This window comes from Rhinoderma darwinii, chromosome 3 (assembly GCF_050947455.1).
Source record: "Rhinoderma darwinii isolate aRhiDar2 chromosome 3, aRhiDar2.hap1, whole genome shotgun sequence".
In the NCBI taxonomy this organism is placed as follows: Eukaryota; Metazoa; Chordata; class Amphibia; order Anura; family Rhinodermatidae; genus Rhinoderma; species Rhinoderma darwinii.
In genome coordinates this window covers 300123532-300142645 of record NC_134689.1, presented here as the reverse complement: position 1 = coordinate 300142645, position 19114 = coordinate 300123532, and the positions used below count along the sequence as shown (strand labels likewise).

The following is a 19114-nucleotide window of genomic DNA, read 5'->3' as shown; positions in this document are numbered from 1 at the left end:
AGGCCAAAGATGCAATTTAGGACACCCGCGCGGAGTTGTACCACGACCGCACGGCCAAGGAGGACGCCTGGGAGGAGATAGCCCGGGCACTTTTTGGGGCTGAATGGGAGAGTGGCCGAACCCGGGACCGCAGTAGGATGGGTGAGTACAATGTGTTTAGAAGCGATGCAATGTCATCCCTATTGAAGTACTGTGGCCCTGTATGTGTCTTTAGCTAAATGGCCAAATGACCTTTTCTGTTGCTGCCGCACCACCGTGCAGCATGTCATTAGCCGGGTAGGGCCCCTCATTTATTTTAGGGCTGAGTTGTTAGGGCGTTGTCGCAATGTGTGACCATGTATTTGTTTGACCTCCAACAGTCCAGGATATCAAAACTAGATGGCGGAGCTGTAGAGATCAGTTCCGGAGAGAAATGGGGGACCGAGGGAGAAGCGGAGATGGTGCTTCACGAAAGCGTCCCTACATTTATCTTAAGCAGCTGATGTTCTTGAAGGACGTCATGGAGATGCGCCCGTAAGAAATTGTGCTTTTGCATGTGTCAAATGTTTTCTTGCCCAGGTCATGTTTGCCATCGTGTTGTTTTGGGCAATGATCCCTATTGTGTTCCCACGCTGTTTTCCCATTCCAGAACCACCGACAATTTGGAGGATACTACGGAGGACACTGACCTGCCAGAGTCACAGCCGCAACCTCCCGCGGGACAAGAGCTGCCCCTTAGCCCGGAGCCTACACCCCTGGACCCCGCCCCTGTAGAGTCTGCCCGTGCCGTCGCCTCTCCTCCTGAGGAGCGCCCCCCGCGACACACAACTCGCCGCTGAGCTCAGCAGCCAACCGCCGCCGGACAGGTGGATACGCGGGTACTAGAGTACCTTAGGCGAGCTGCGGACGAGGACGGCCAGGACTTTTTCGCAAGGGGAATTGTTCCTCTGCTAAGGAGGGTCCCAGAGGATCGGATAGCCCGCCTACACGCGGTCATCATCACCTTAATCGACTCGTCGACACCCCCCCACAATCCACACCACTGCTTCACGGCGATCGAGCAGTGGCGCGGATTTGCCCTGGCAGGCACCACGCATAATTTGCCCGCCCCATATCACCCACCCACCCCGAGCGCACGGTCTCACCCGTATATGAGACCCATGGCTCCCCCTTTCCCTGCCCCCAGTTACCAGGGGCATCATCAGCAACACTATGCTGGAGAGGAACATCCTCCGCAGCTCCATGGCCAGCATAGTGGTGCTGAAATGCACGCTTACTCCTCCCCGGGCCACCACTACCAAAACCTCTGAACGTGTTGGGGTGCTGTCCGTTTCAAGCTCGAGTTTGGAAGGGCTGGAAACTCTGCCCTTTGTCGTTTTTCCACCATGTTGGTGTTTTTTTGTTTTAGATGACTAGTTGTGTTTATTTGCACCCCATGTTTATAGTGTGAAGACAAAACAGATAAACCAGGTTGTTCATTGTTTCAATTGCGTGGTGTTTTTATTTCACACCCCTCCACACAATGTTTGCCACAAATGTATTTAGACTATACACTCACACACTGCTGGGCTTGGGCCCAAATTCATGCACACGTGTTATGAGGTATTAGTTCATCTATAGGGGTTTGCCATTGTTTGCAATAGATGAGAAAGTTTGGGTGCTGTCATGTGACTCAGGACAGTCGCAATTGGAGTCGCCTAACTTTTGGCCGACCATCATTCAATCTCATGAAAACATGTTCCCGAATGGCAAATGTCCTGATCAAACCCCAACAGATGTAAGCTCGCAACCCACGTCAAGGGTCCTCATGTATTGTGAGTCCCTAACCCTACATGAACATAACCTAAAAAAACAAACACTGGCCACTTGGGACCTGTGTCCTGAAACCTCCAAAAAATAGACAACCCTTCAAATGTCATCACGCCCCCATGGTGCCTCTCCTGATGGGCTCTCAAAATATGCCGCTAAAGTATCCCGCACTCGAAGTCCGGATGTGAGAGTTCGCCCGAGAGGAATAGCCGGGACAGTGTCGCTGGTGGCTGCATGTGTTAGGATATATTCGGCATCAAAGGTTGCATCATGAATGCGGCAGAAGTTATGCAGAACTACACACGCTTGTATGACACGTGTCACATTCTGCATGGACAATTGCATTGTCGACAGAAAGACCCGCCACCTGTTCGACATAATGCTTAAGGCACATTCCACACATCTGCGAGCTCGGCCTAGGCGGAGATTGAACATGCGGCGACGCTCATCCAAGCCCCTTCTTGCAAAAGGCCGCATTACTTGCCTTGTCAGGGCAAACCCCTCATCCGCCACGATGACATATGGGATTGGGGGTCCGCTGGAGCCAGGGAGGATGGAAGGTTCCGGCACCGCCAGTCGATTATTCAAAAGTCGCTTCCCCCATTCTTGATGAACGGAATATGCGGTCATCTGCAGAGCTTCCATACGAGCCAATGTCAACAATAGTGAAACAATAATTTGTGTCCGCCAAGGCCAACAATACCATAGAAAAAAACTGTCGTTATAGTATCGCGAGCCACTGCGTGGGGGCTTCTTCACCTGAATGTGTTTGCCGTCTAGGGCCCCAATACAGTTAGGAAATTGAGTTGCTCTAAGAAATCCCTCCGAAATTCGTAGCCACTGTTTTGTCGTGGGCTGAGGCATGACCGTGGTCTTTAATTTGTGCCACAACATGACACAGGTGGATGTGACAATGACGGCAATGGTGGTAACTCCCAAAATAAATTCGAAATGTAAGGAATGGTAACTATTGCCTGTGGCCAGAAATCTAAAAAGCCAAGAGAAAGCAAAAGCAAGCCACCACACATGTTAGGGGGGACTGGTAAAACAGACAGCGTCATTGAATAAGTAATTGCAACTGCACACATACCTCAAGGTCACAAGCAGACGTTCTTCAGGGGAAATGCAGCGTCTCATGTTGGTATTCTGGTAGGTGATGCCAGGCCGAATCTGCTCAAGTAGAAGATCAAATGTGGCCACAGACATGCGGCAGAACGCTCTAAATTTTTCAGGGTGCCGACGTAAGTCCTCATACAGAGTATGAAAATGCCCTTTGGAGGTTCGTTGGGCCACAAGTGGATGAACCCAAATCCGACTTCTTCTACGCGTCTGGTGCTGCAGCATGGGTCGGCGGTCCCTAAAACGACGCGAGGTCATCCACGCAAGAAGCACACGTGCCAGCGACTGAGAAGGCATAACTGTGCCTTGCAAATTCAAAAACGTCTCAAATGGAGACGCTGGAGCCAGGGAGGATGGAAGGTTCCGGCACCGCCAGTCGATTATTCAAAAGTCGCTTCCCCCATTCTTGATGAACGGAATATGCGGTCATCTGCAGAGCTTCCATACGAGCCAATGTCAACAATAGTGAAACAATAATTTGTGTCCGCCAAGGCCAACAATACCATAGAAAAAAACTGTCGTTATAGTATCGCGAGCCACTGCGTGGGGGCTTCTTCACCTGAATGTGTTTGCCGTCTAGGGCCCCAATACAGTTAGGAAATTGAGTTGCTCTAAGAAATCCCTCCGAAATTCGTAGCCACTGTTCTGTCGTGGGCTGAGGCATGACCGTGGTCTTTAATTTGTGCCACAACACGACACAGGTGGATGTGACAATGACGGCAATGGTGGTAACTCCCAAAATAAATTCGAAATGTAAGGAATGGTAACTATTGCCTGTGGCCAGAAATCTAAAAAGCCAAGAGAAAGCAAAAGCAAGCCACCACACATGTTAGGGGGGACTGGTAAAACAGACAGCGTCATTGAATAAGTAATTGCAACTGCACACATACCTCAAGGTCACAAGCAGACGTTCTTCAGGGGAAATGCAGCGTCTCATGTTGGTATTCTGGTAGGTGATGCCAGGCCGAATCTGCTCAAGTAGAAGATCAAATGTGGCCACAGACATGCGGCAGAACGCTCTAAATTTTTCAGGGTGCCGACGTAAGTCCTCATACAGAGTATGAAAATGCCCTTTGGAGGTTCGTTGGGCCACAAGTGGATGAACCCAAATCCGACTTCTTCTACGCGTCTGGTGCTGCAGCATGGGTCGGCGGTCCCTAAAACGACGCGAGGTCATCCACGCAAGAAGCACACGTGCCAGCGACTGAGAAGGCATAACTGTGCCTTGCAAATTCAAAAACGTCTCAAATGGAGAAACACACACTGGGGTTTCTGCAGAGGCTGCGATTAAGGCGCAAAACCTGTTTTCCCAGCAAGCAGGGGTTGGGCCAGCAGGCCTATTTGTAGGCTGGCCTCGCATTAACGACGTCTGCTGTTTTTACGCGCGTTTTAAACGCTGGTCGTGCGCGCGTTAAAAACGCAACAACGCTGCGTGTAAATCAGGCCTCAATGCGTAATTTTCATGAATTTGCGGCAAAATCCACAGCAGAAAATTTCCGCCACGTCTTAACGTGCCCTACAGACAAATCCAGGTAAGAATAGTGACTTTAGAAGGCATTCATTTTTTTTTTTTAAATCAAAGGTTGCAGTTGCACACAGGCCTTAGAGACTGAGGGAGCGATACCAGTACTATGAGGGGTGATAGTTTTGGGCCCGCTACAGAGTTTTCATTGGGGCCTAGGAAGTTTGCCTCTGTGGACAGCAATTGCAGATGTTGATGCCCTCTGTAGATAGTGTCACCAGTGCACTTCTTTTGACGAACCTCGTTTTGTTAGAATATATTTTCGGCACCATGTCTGGTTCGAAGAGGTCTTTTGGGGCCAAAACAGAGGAAACACCACCAAAAAGACACCATTTTGCAAACTACGCCCCTCAAGGAATTTATAGAGGGGTATAGTAAGCATTTTGACCCCACAGATTTTTTGCTGAACTTAGTGGAATTAGACCGTGAAAATGAAAATCTAAATTTTTTCCAATAAAACATAGAAATTATCAATTTGTACAAGGCATAAAGAAGAAAACAATCGAAAACTGGTAAAGCAATTTCTCCTGATTACGGCAATACCACATATGTGGTAATAAACAGCTTTTTGGATACACGGCAGGGCTCAGAAGGGAAGGAGCGCTGGCTTTTGGAGCTGAAGTTTGCTGGATTGGTTTTCAGGTATTATGACGTATTTGCAAAGCCTGTGAGGGACCGAAGCTGTGGAAACCCCCCAGAAGTGACCCCATTTGGGAAACTACAGCCCTAGAAGAATTTATCTAGGGGTATAGTAAGCATTTTGACCCCACAGGTTTTTTGCTGAATTTAGTAGAATTAGGCAGTGGAAACTTCTATGGTTGTTTATTGTTTTCTTTTACAATGTTCATCGTGCACTATAAAGTACACATTTAACTTATTCTGTGGGTCAATGCGGTTACCATATGTATATAGGTTTTTTATGTTTTACGATGCTTACACAATAAAATCACGGTTTTAAAAAAAATATTTCGTTTTTGTATTGCCATATTCTAAAAGCCACAACTTTTTTATTTTTCCATCAAGAAAGTGTGGGGCTTGTTTTTTGCGGAACAAACTGTAGTTTTTATTGGTACCAATTTTGGGTACATGTGACTTTTTGATCCCTATTTATAAATTTGTTTTTTTATTATTTTGTTTACAGCATTCACCGTGCGGGATAAATAACATTATATTTTTATAGTTCAGGCCGTTACAGACGCGGAGATACCAATTATTCACAGTTTTTTTATTTTTTTAATATTTTTCTAATAATGAAGGTCTTTATAAGGGAAAAATTGTGATTTTAATTTTATTGCTTTGAACTATTACGTTTTTATTTTTTTTCATTTTTTTTTTTCATTTTTTTTTATTCCCACTAGGGACCTGAAGATCCAACTGTTGGATCATTGTTATAATACCCTGCCATACTTATGTATTGCATGGTATCATACCTATCAGTTTCACACTTACAGGCAGCGTATTAGTTTCTGCCTCTGGCAGGACCTAATCGCCTTCCGTAGATGGCCTCAGGTTGCAATAGCGTAGCGGTGCGCTGATGTTGTTGTAACTCCTTAAATGTGTCAGTCGCTATTGACTGCCGCATTTAAGGGGTTAATCGGCTGTCATCCCACCCAATGTCTTCCTCCAGTACTAAGGCTGCTAGTAGCAGCCAGTACTGAGAGATGCCGGGCTGCAGGCACAAGGACCAGAGCTGCAGCCCGTTAATCTACGTGGGGTGGTCGGGACAGGGTTAATCTTGTTCCTGAGGCTTCTGGCATTGGTATAGGTTCTTGCACATAAATAATTCATCAACCATTGTCAAATCCTCATCAGTTTTATGAAGGAATTCACAGGCCATCAAAAAAAAAAAAATACTGGCTGTAAATACTCATATAATCATTCACAATCATATAAGATGGTTCTCAAGTCGTAGCAAATTGTAAAATGTAAACCCAGCCTTAGACCCTGGCCACATTGTAACATCAGCCACGCATCGGGCTATAACGCTGGCACATAATGACATCACATGCTAATATATAACGACAATTATTTTGTGTTAAATATGATGCTTTTTTTCTTTTTCTGGTGACAGAATACTGGAATGTTAAAGTATTATCATTTGTGCCATCCCAGTAGCATGACACAACATTCACCCACAGCTAAGTAAGCACTGGACTACATTCTAGAAACATTACAAGCTTTGTTCTGTATCTAATGATGAAGGCTGTGGTTTCAGCGCAACAACATCAGGGCAAGAAAACCTTTTTGTAAGGTTTACAATTCCCTCAGGGCTTGTCAGTAAATAACATAGAACAATAATTCTATTAAGTATTCCCATATGACTGGGCTATTGGAAAGGACAAAAGGCTATTGATACAAATAATGAATAGAAATATGCTAGTCCTCTGTTAATCATCTTTAGCCTTTAGTTATATAACAGCAATATATACAATATGTACGTGGGCTATTAGGGCCTGTTCACATCAGCGTTGCTTTTCCATTCATGGGTTCTGTTGCAGCTTTCTGTCGGAGGAACCCATGAATGGAAAGGCAAATGGAAACCATAGCTCCCGTTTGCATTACTATTGATATCAATGGTAATGCTTCCATTGCACATAGCTTCCGTTTGTTTCCATTCCGTAAGGTTTCCGTTTTTTTTTATGAGAAACAATATCGCAGTCCACTACGCTATTCTTTCCGCAAAAAAAAAAAATGGAAACCTTACCAAATGGAAACCATTTGCAATGGAAGCATTACCATTGAAATCAATAGTAATGCAAATGGAAGCTATGGTTTCTGTTTGCCTTTCTGTTCATAGGTTCTGTAACGTCCGTGGTCGCTGACCATGAACTCCTTCCATCCAGTCGACGCCCTTCTCTCCAGAGATGTCTGCACATACGGCCGTCCTGCTCCACAGTGACCACCAGGGTGCGCTCGCAAGCTCAGTCCAGTCTTAAGAAGCCAAAGCGCACGCAGGTGGGAGCTTGAGCTGATTGCTCCCAGAGCACCCTGGGCTATAAGAAGGGCCCAGCCCCTTCCTCCCATGCCTGAGCGTTGTTGTCATATCCAAAGTTTGTCTATGCATATGGTCTCCTAGTGTTTTCCAGTTCCCATTGTTTCCCGTACCTGTATCCTGTATCCCATGCTATCCTGCTCGAGTGCCGTGTTGAGTTGTAGTCGTGCTGTGCTGCATACCACGGCCTGTCCTGCTACACCACGCCTGAAGTCTGCCTGCTGCCTAGTCCCAGCCGAGCCTGCCTTGCTACTGTCCGAGCTGCCACAGGTACACTATAGGAACTATAGACTGTTACCTGCGCCCTGTTGGCCAGCTGCCATACCGTCAAGGCGGTACGGCCCAGTGGGTCCACGAACCCAACTTGACAGTACGCTCAGGCCATGGACCCCGCTGGTCGATCCAAAACCAAGATGACGTCACAAGAGATGCGGGCGGATATGCTGGACCTCCGGTTTCGACAGGACCAACTCCTCCAGGCCTTGAACATTCTCGCACGTCGGCAGGAGGCACAAGCTGCCGTTCCTCCTAATACATCTCCTGGCAGTGTTGATCCTCAGACTACACCTCCTGACAGTGTTGATCCCCGTTTTTCTTTGCCACTTCCTGACCACTATGAGGGAGTCGCAGGTACCTGTCGTGGATTTTTTAACCAGTGCCAGATCCACTTCAGTCTGTATGCAAGTGCGTTTTCGTTTGATGGCGCAAGTGTCGCTTTCATCATCTCTCTCCTCACTGGCAAGGCCCTTGGATGGGCGAATCCTATCTGGGAGAGACAAGGACCAGAGACCTGTGACTTCCAGGGCTTCCTCCGGACTTTTCGCATGGTGTTTGAGGAGCCTGGACGAGTCTCATCTGCAGCGGCTTCCTTGCTAAACCTACGCCAAGGAGACACCTCCGTGGCTGAGTACGCCATCCACTGCCACACCCTTGCGGGAGAATTGTTGTGGAACAATGAGGCCCTGGTGACTACATTCTGGCAGGGACTGTCTCCTAAGATTAAGGACGAACTTGCCGCTCGAGATCTACCGTTTACCCTGGATGACCTCACCCTTCTGTCCGCCCGGATTGATATGAGGATTCGAGAATGGTTCCAAGAGGCTCGTCGGGAGGAAAGGGCTGGGCCCTTCTTATAGCCCAGGGTGCTCTGGAAGCAATCAGCTCACTCTCCCACCTGCGTGCGCTTTGGCTTCTTAAGTCTGGACTGAGCTCGCAAGCGCACCATGGTGGTCACTGTGGAACAGGACGGCCGTATGTGCAGACACCTTTGGAGAGGAGGGCGTCGACTGGATGGAAGGAGTTTGTGGTCAGCGACCACGGACGTTACAGGTTCCTCCAATGGAAAGCTGCAACGGAACCCATCAACGTAAAACCAACGCTGATGTGATCACAGCCTCAGGCTCCATGTACACGACCGTCACTTCTATTGACCTCGGACACCTTCCCGTATATTTACGGAAAGGTGTCCAGGCCATAGAAAGCCTCCGCAAAAGGTAGGACATGTCCTATTTTTTGCTTTTTACGGGCCGTGCTCCCATACATTGTATGCGAGCATGGGCCGAAAATGCGAGTGGCTGTCCACGGCCAACATGGGGCCGGCCGTACCCGTAATTGCGGCCCGTGACTACGGGCACGAACTTATGCAGGGGCCTTTACCAGTGGAGCTTATGTTCGTATTCAGGTATTACAGATCCATACACTAAGGTCCATATTTTAAGAAACGGATTAATGGGCTGGTAACACAAATTTAAAAGTGGGCCTGGCAATACAAACCCCATAAAGATCTTTCCATTATGATGATATAATTTATGGTATATGGAAATTTACTCACAGCAGCATTGCAACAATGGATAATGTACATGCTATAAGTGTGTATGTCATTGAGATTCAGGGAATGGATAATGTTTTAACTACTGGGCACCTTCTACATAGCATGGGCCAAAAGGGAAAGGGGTCTACACTTTACACATAAAACTAGTCAACAATAAGTAAATCTTATATGTCCGGGGATGGACAAAAAAAAAACTGAGGGCCTCTGTGCATAAACAACACGTCGGCCCCCTTCCACCTGCAAATTACATCTTCATAATTTTCTCTGAAAAACAGATGGATAGTCATAACATCCCTTGTAGTCTAGGGTATTGAAGGGTTTACACACACACACACACACACACACACACACACTCTCACACTCACACATATACTGTAACATATGCGCACACATATACTGTAACATACACACACACATATACTGTAACATACACACACATATACTGTAACATATACACACACGTATACTGTAACATGTACACACACACACACACACACACACACACACACACACACACACACACACACACGTATACTGTAACATATACTGTAACATATACACACACATATACTGTAACACACACACATATACTCTAAAATATACATACACATATATACTGTAACATACATACACACACATATACTGTAACATATACACACATATACTGTAACATATACACACATATACTGTAACACACACACACACACACACACACACACACACATATACTGTAACATATACACACACATATACTGTAACATACACACACACACACACATACTGCAACATACACACACACACACACACACACACACATATACTGTAACATATATACACATATACTGTAACATGTACACACACACACACACACACATATATACTGTAACATATACACACACATATACTGTAACATATACACACACACACACACACACACACACACACACACACACACACACACACACACACACACATACTGTAACATATACACACACAAACACACACACACACACACACACACACACACACACACACACACATATACTGTAACATATACACACACATATACTTTAACATATACACAAACACGGAGCCACTTACCCTCCCTCCATGCTGACAGGATCACAGGTTTCTTGCAGGACGGGCTGTGGGCGGAGCGTCCTCCTCTGCTCCTGTTTACTACGTGTGTGTGTAAGGAGCTGAGGAAAGAGCAGAGCCCAGTGGCTCCTCCTACATGCTGGGAAGGTGCAGCGCCCTGTGCGCTTTCACACCCCTAAGGCCGGCCCTGTAAATGTGGCTGTCGCTAGCACCGGAGCCCCCTCCTGTTCTAGCGACGCCACTGTATCCGCCCGCCGTCCGTGACAGTGCGCAGGCTTTAAAGTTTAGTGAGCGGGCAGACTATGGAAGGTGTGCGGCCAGTCACCTTATAGGGAACACTGCAGGGGACTTGCATGGCACTGTCTACAAGGGGGATGTATGGCAGGGGGACTGAGTGTGGAACCATAAAGGGGGATTCCGACACTATATGTAGGGGGGCATTGTGTGGGGAACTCTCTACAGGTGTCTTTGATTAGAGCCCCAAATGCCAAATTTGCCCCTTAGTTAGTTGGGTTAGTACAAGGAAACTTACTGCTGGGGCCCTGTATCTAAGGCTACATACACACGAGCATGACAGATTTACGTGCGTAAAAAACTTGCGTAAATCTGGTCGTGTTCCGTCTGGCATCAGTGTGATTCATGTGTGATATGTGTTTTTCACGCACTCGCAAGCACTTTTAATTTTTTTTTTCAGTGTAATTGATGCGTGAAACAGGGACAGCACACAGATGTCGTCCGTGTGCTGTCCGTGGTTTTCACTTACCCTTTGACTTCAATGGGCGGCTAGGTGCATGAAATACACCAATATAGGATATGCCGTGAGTTTCACACAATGGACACTCGCTGCATGAAAACTCATGAATGTGTGAATGGCCCCATTGTTTCAACATATAGCACGTCTGAATGAGCCCTAAGCCTATCATGTGTGATACTGTCTGCTGGCGACATGTATCTAAGCGTATCATGTATGATACTGTCTGCTGGGGCCATGTATCTAAGCCTATCATGTGTGAAACTGTCTGCTGAGACAATGCATCCAATTTTATCCAGCGGTGTAGCTATAGGAGCCTTAGTTTTATAGATATGATATCTCCGATATGTATGTAAAAATGTATATATTTTTTTGGGTGGGGGTAAATATATGTCTAGGGGCTTGTGCCCCTGATCTTTTAAGACCCTAGCAACGCCCCTGCATACACTACTTACAACACATCACTAAACCAGCATCCCACAGTTTCTCCAGTGCCCCCCGCACCACTGACAGACTGCCGCTCATGCCCCCCTCTTCAGACTGCTCTTTGTGCACCCCTTTCTCAGATTGCTCCCCATACAGCCCCTCCTCACACTTCTCCCCATGTACCCCCACCTCACACACAATGCTCCCATGTACCCCCTCATCACACACAATGCTCCCTTTTACCCCCCTCCTCTCACACTGCTCCCCATGTACCGCTGCCTCACACACAGCTCTGATGTACCCCCACATCCTCACACACTGCTCCCAATGTACCCCCCTCCTCACACACTGCTCCCATGTACTCCCCTTCTCACACACTGCACCCCATGTACCCCCCTCCTTGCACAATGCTCCCCTTTTCTGCCTCCTCACACACTGCTCCCCATTTACCCCCCTTCTCACACACTTCTCCCCATGTACCCCTCTCCTCACACAGTGCTCCCCATGTACCCCCTCCTCACGCACTGCTCCCCTGTACCCCCTCCTCACACCTTCCACTTCTCTCTGCAGCATCCTTGTATCTTTTCTCCATAGAGATGCATTAGGAGTAAGATCCTCCGTTTCCTGTGGTCAGCTGACTTCCACTCTATCTTCTATTAATTTTCTCCTCAGTGGTTTAGGACTTTTGTCATGTGACTATGATGTCATCAAAGGTCCTGCTCCTCTCAATTTGCACAAAATCAAGGCAAAAGCACAGCATTCTTTCTGGCAATTGCGTAGAACCGTTTTAGAAACAATGCGGTTATGCACAAATCTTGCTAAATTTGCAGCCGTTGTGATGTAAAGATGCAAAAATATGCATGCCCCCCCCTGAGCCAATCAGAGAGTGGGGCCTGGAGCAGGAGCTTCAGGAGCATCAATGATAATGTGGCCCTGCTAGGGCCATACATCTGTATTATGGCTCTGTAAAACCTCTGAGCTGTAATATGGCACCCATAGAAATATATGAGACTCTACTGTACTTCTATATGCCTCTGATTTAGTACAGGTATTTTTCTGTCTGAACTGTATACATTTGACAGCTATTTATCGGTTGATCAGCGCTCGTATAAAGACCCTTTACACAGGTCAATGTAAACTGTAAGGAGACGAAGGATTGCTAATATGATCGATCAGTTCCCATACAGTTTACATACGTACTGTCAGCAGCACATCTGCTGTTTACACGGGGAGATGTGCTGCCGACAACGATGATTTTCAGGGCAGCATAAAAGATTAAACAGCCGAGGAACAAGTGTTCGTTGGTTTGCCGGCTGATCGCTGCCCTGTTCACACACGGCAATGATTGGGAATGAGCGATTGTATGAACCAATATTTGGTTTGTGTAAATGGACCTTTTGACTTTACAGTCAAGGATATGAAAAACCATCTGACCGCCACAAATGGTACAAATGTTACCTGATCAGTGCAGTCACTTGGTTATCTGTGTAGAGAAGTTGCTCCTGACAATTATTGCGGTCTGGAGGAGGGTATAGGAAACAAATCCCAGGTTACTATTTGTTAGCCATTACCCTTCATGCTGTGGTAGTAAAATAAACAGGCCAGGCTGTAGTGACCTGGCGATGGCCATAGTATACAGTTTGGAAAACAATTATTATGCCTCCAAATATTTTTTCTACATGTTGTAGGATACTAAGGAAAGAGAAGATAGTAGATAGTGAATAGTAAGAACAAAACAAGAACCTATTTCTGAATGAATTAAAATTTATAGGCATGCATAACACCCTAATAACTGAGAAGGGAAAGACTGGCTATACAAAAACTAAAATAAAAATTGATAATCTGAATGCCAGCAAGAAAAAAAAAACAGTGCCATGTAGGGATGTCAGGATACCAGAATTGGACTTCGATACCGATACTTCCGTTTTCTGATGTGAGGCGCGAGGTGTGATGATGAATTTTGAATGTGCCTCACATTAATAGTAATTAACCCCATCATGTTTCTCAGTCATAATGGGTTAATGTGTAAGGTACATGATGGGGTTAATTACTATTAATGTGAGGCACATGGAGGTTAAATTCATCACACCTCGTGCCTCACAAGTGAGAGAAAGCAGTTTTTATTTTATTTTTTTACAGCGTACACATCATAAATGATGCAAAAAAATTGTTGTGCAGGTTATTACGGCTGCACCAATAAGAATATGTGTATGTTTTATGTATTGAGACTTATTTTAATGTTTATTGTAAAAAAAGGTGTATGTGTATTTTTTTTAAATTTAACATTACTTTATGTTTTTACTGTATTTTTAAACTTTAATGTACTGGCATATGTCTAAATGACAGTACATTAGCCTGTGTATGGATAGTACACAGGCAGTTGTTAGGACATACCTCAGTATGCCCTAACAACAGGAAATATGGTAAGACAGCCCTGGGGTCCATCAATAGACCCTGGGCTGTCTGGCCATATATGGTATGTCCCTCAATCGCGTCACAGGGATTCCTGTGACGCGATCCAAGGGGCATCCCCCTTTCTCACTTCCTCTTGAATGCTGCAGTCAGCTTTGATCGCAGCATTCAGGGGAATAGCGGCAGAGATGAGAGGTTTCTCTGATCTCCGCCGTTATAGAGTGGGGCTGCGGCTGTGTAATACAACCATTGCCCCGCTCCTGACATAAGTGTGCGCGCGCGGTCAGCATGAGGTGATGCGGCCGGCGCTGCACTAATAAGCGGCGGTGCAGGCACTGAGGACAGAACATGGGGGTGTTTTGCAGAGCGCCCGCCATGTTCTGTCTTCAGTGCTGCCGCTCATTAATGCAGCGCTGGCCGTATCGCATCATCCTGACCGCGCGCACTTGTCAGGACTCAGGAGCGGGGCAATGGCTGTATCACACAGCCGCAGCCCCGCTCCCATACATTCATGTATTACATTGCTAAGCTGTGCGGCCGCACAGCTTAGTATCGAAATACATGAAATAACGGTATTGAACAGTTTGGGGATGCACGGTATCGAAACAGTATCAAAGTTTCGATGCATCGTGCATCCCTAGTGCCATGTAGTGGTTAAATTGCAAATTTGATAAATAGCAAAAAATATTTGGGATATCAAAGAATTCATAGTAGACACTAATGTCTGAATAACATTTAGAATAAAATCACAAAGAATTATTACAGTATTAATAAAAATGCCACATTATAACCTTTAATAAGATTAAACATACATTTACATTAGTAAACAACACATTAGTTGGGGTATCTTGTATAAATGAAGAAACATAAAGTAAAATGCACTGTATTCAATAAGAGGATCATGTCCCTTTAAAAATACTGCTGCTTCTGTCACCATGGTAACTGAACTAATCAACAGCCAATAGGATTGCTGGATTTGAATTTACAAAAAACTGCTACCAGCAGAAAAATTCCTTTTAATCCAACTGTCAATGACTAAATAAATGGACAAATAAATAAGCCCCTGAACCCCTGAGGACGCTGTCTAGCACAGCGAAACATGTCGGGGGGGGGGGGGGGGGGGGGGCTCTGATACCTACAATTTTTAACCCAATATGAACCTCCGTTGCTTTCCACATATGATAATGTTTGACTCGCTGGTCTGCAGCCGCGAGCAATACTGAATACAAATACACGTGGTCTAATGTGCACAGTCTGCTTAAACCCTAAACGGAGGTGATATTACTCATTTTTATTAATTAGTGTAGTCAGTCTTTTTTGCTTTATAGAAGCACAATAAAATTTGTTCATTTATTTAGTCATTGGCAGTTGGATTAAAAGGAATTTTTCTGCTGGTAGCAGTTTTTTGTAAATACTTTGTCCTTGATTCCTACCAACTACTGGGGTCTCTCTCTTTTTCATGTGCTGGATTTGAATATGAAACCCCAAAAAAATTCAGTTGTCTTTAGTCTGTTATATCTCAGCTGAGAGTGAAGACGGACGACTGCGACTACTGCGATTTCTCAGGTAAGATCCTGGAATATAATCTAAATGACGGCTGATTCATCTCATCACACATATTCATACATGTTATTAACATTTCATAATAACAGATTCTCCAAAATATTTATTATTTACCTAAAACTTGACATGATAAGATAAATGTTTGTGGTTGAAGCTGCAGCTGTTATTCAATGACTTCTCCACTTGTCACATCTTGTATTTGGATGGATGTTGTGTTAGAAGTTTTGTGTAGTTGCAGTAGTGCTGCCGTTCTCCACCTCACCTCCATCACTGGAGAGAATCAGGGGTGTAGCTATAGTGGGTGTGGAGGGGGCAGTCACACCCGGGGCCGGAGGACGCCCAATGTTCCCTCTGAGGGCCCCGTATGGAGACACCAGTATTACAAATGGCACATAGCAAGTGAGGGTCCGTTACAGATTTGGCACTGGGGCCCAGGCGCTGATTCATTGGGACACTTTGGAGCTGAACAACCCTCTAAAGACATTTGGGAATGGGCTCTCATGCTTAGCACTGTTGGTTTTTTAGTGAAAAACTAGAGATGCTACAAAAAGGTCCTGGCATTTTAGCACGGGTAGGGACTGCCATTGTTTGGGAGAAAAGTGGGAATGAGGAGTGAGTCCCCAGCAGTTGTTATAATAGGGGACAAGGAAATCCTAATAATTCGCTGAGTGTACAATTCCCCTTTAACCCAGTGGACTCATTGGTAAAGAGCTATGATAGCAATATAGAAGAATAACTCTATAGATGGCGGCTTGGGTAGCACATTGTATTCAGTAAAGTGTGCAGCATACAGGTTACCTTTTCAGGAAATATTATAAATTAGATTCTAATTTATAACATTTCCCAGTGCTTGTCACTAGATGGAGCAATTCCCAAAATTGCAGCATTGCATGTGGTAAAGCAACCTCATTGCTTTATGCTGCAAATTTGGTGTAAACACACTCGCTCTAGTGAGCTCACAGAATCCCCCCTCCTTTATCCTGGCTAGTGCCAGGAGATAGGAGGCGATTGAACGGTCAAACCTCCTACACTGTGTGTCGCCATTTTTTGAGCTAACACACAGTGTAGTAGGTTTACATACAGTAGTAAACACACAGTAAAACACTAACATACACAGACCTAACTTACCTGCTCCTGCCGCCGCTGCTCCCTCTGCTCCCTCCGCTCCTCGTGCTTGCTTCAGAACACAAGTCCGGAATCCGTGACCGGAAGTCGTCATCTCACAGTCTGGCCGCGGCTTCCGGTCGTCATGAACATGGTGCCGGATTTCGCTCTAGCGAAGACCTGACTTTTGGTCTGTGTGGGAGCGGCGCATGCGCTGCTCCCACACAGACCGCGTACGCTATAGTGGATGGAACAGCTCTCGTTCGCATTCACTATGGGGATGTGTGTGCCGTATTCCATCACTGTATGTGTCGTTAATCGACACATACAGAGATGGCAAAAAAATGGCAGCCCCCATAGAGAAGAAAAAGTTAAAAAATATAAAAAAGTAAAACACAAACACACACATAAATAAAAGATTTTATAATAAAACACTAAATGCAAATTGATATCAAATTTTTTTTTTCGTGACAATCGTCCTTTAATGGTTTCTCTATATGTTGACTGTTTTACAGGATTTGGACAACATTTCGTTGGAGCGACGACTGCACCGGAGACCATGTGGACCGGCCATTCAGCCAGCATTCGATCAAGTATAATTCTTTACACTGGGATGACTGACCATTCTCTGTAATGCATGTTGTAAGATTGGTCTCTACTGCTTTGCTGGTAACAGGTGACCCCAAGCTCAGATCCATATTAGGGGCGATTATGGATTCAGGAAATAAAGGTCATTCATGTATAATGAAAGTTATACAAGTTTCCAATAAACTTTCTTTAACAATTCCTGTGAGGATATGGGCACAACCTCAGGGTCTGCTGTGATTATAATAAAAACAAATAATCCAAAGTAAAACTTCCCAAGTGATCCAAAAAAAAAATCAAATAAAGTTTATGAAAGTAAATATTAATAAAAAAAAAACTTGTCTGAAGTCCCGGAATTGCTTCTGTTTCCTGCATCTATTGATGATTTGTCTGTGTATTTATAACACTGGTTTTGTGACGGTTTCTGTACATTTATGATTGATCCCATTATCTGGTTGTATTCTTTTCAGCTTATATGAACATCACCCTAGAGGAAAATCTAAGAAGACTGGCCTATTGTATCAAGCTTCTCCCTTCACCCCTCTACAAGATGGAAGTTAGTGAGAATATTGGCTATTTTGCTGCCTTTATGAAAGATTCATTGAAGTTAACATCCGTATAGAAGGGTTTCTGAGAATGTCTGAATACACAATTAACTTAATCTATTGTTTTATTAGCTTCTCATGCCGACCAACCCAGAAGCCAAGAAACAATTTTTGATACAAGAGGAAGAACAGCCAAGACCATCGATGGAGAAAACAGAACGGCAAGAAAGATCTATGATGATGAGAGAACTGTGCAAGGACCTGGAAGAAGAAAAGGAAAGCACCGAAGAAAACAACAAGATAAGAAGAAAGAAGATACAGAGAGTGAAGACCATCAAGATCAAGAACACCACAAGAAGAAGCAGGATAAGGCAAAATACCAACCGCCAGTACGTCAACCACCACATGAGAGGAAAGAGGAACATCATATGGACGATCCTGCTGAAACCTCTCTGCCGCTGAAATAATATTAATATTAAAACTATAAAAGTATAAAATAGTATAATATGAATAATTAGTTGTAATAGTATATATGATATAGTGGAATAGTAATAAAATTATAGTATTAATGAGATCCTAGGCCGTAATTAGATAAATATGATCATATTAATAATAATTCATTAGATAGATGTTAATAAAAGTAGGGTGTTTGATCCAGGGTTCTAGGACTGATCGCCTTTTTTCGAGGTCAAGAAGGAATTTTCCCCCTGTGACACAAATTGGCTGAAAGTGTCCAGGGTTTTTTGCCTTCTTCTGGATCAACATAGGGACAACATAATATAGTATAATAGTGATATAATAGTAATAGTATTAATAATAGTGATATTAATAATAGTTGCAATGGTAGAATAGTTATAGTCTAATAATATCAGTAAACAAACGATAAAAAAAAAATAGGAATTCAATTATTAATAATTGAAGTAGTAATTAAATTAGTACTGTAAAATTAGTTAGATAACTGTTAGGTTTGATCCAGGGTTTGACTGATCGCCAGTCTTACTAATTCTCCCCTAACATGAATAGAGCCTAATACTGGTCTATAGAAGACATATTAAAGGGAAAATATCCAAAGTTTTACAACAGTTTTCTGTCGTAAAAAAAAATCCAGACTTTTTACTTTTGGCGGAAAAGGGGGTGGAATTTAGCAAAAAGAGGCAAGACTTCCGCTGGAACGTCAAAATTATTATAATTTACACCAGAAAACTGACGTAAATTGTAGCAGAAATCTATGCCGGCTCATTACTGACATAGGTTTGAGTCTGTGGGGTTCAACCTTACCCTCCCACAATCTGACTACCCCCTCCCCCTTTCGATACATAAAATAAAAAATATTTTTACTCCCCTAACCTTACCCTACAGTTCCGCTTTTCTTGTCCCC

General features: G+C 44.6%; 1 protein-coding gene across 1 annotated transcript; it reads left to right on the top strand.

Annotated features, from left to right (window-relative positions):
* The first annotated feature begins 412 nt into the window (after positions 1 to 412).
* On the top strand, positions 413 to 18198 carry LOC142750450 (uncharacterized). Its single transcript, XM_075859451.1, has 6 exons — positions 413 to 513; positions 629 to 749; positions 15463 to 15505; positions 17122 to 17199; positions 17662 to 17747; positions 17869 to 18198. The coding sequence occupies exons 1-6, from the start codon at positions 413 to 415 to the stop codon at positions 18196 to 18198; spliced, it is 759 nt and encodes a 252-aa protein (XP_075715566.1).
* The last annotated feature ends 916 nt before the right edge of the window (positions 18199 to 19114 follow it).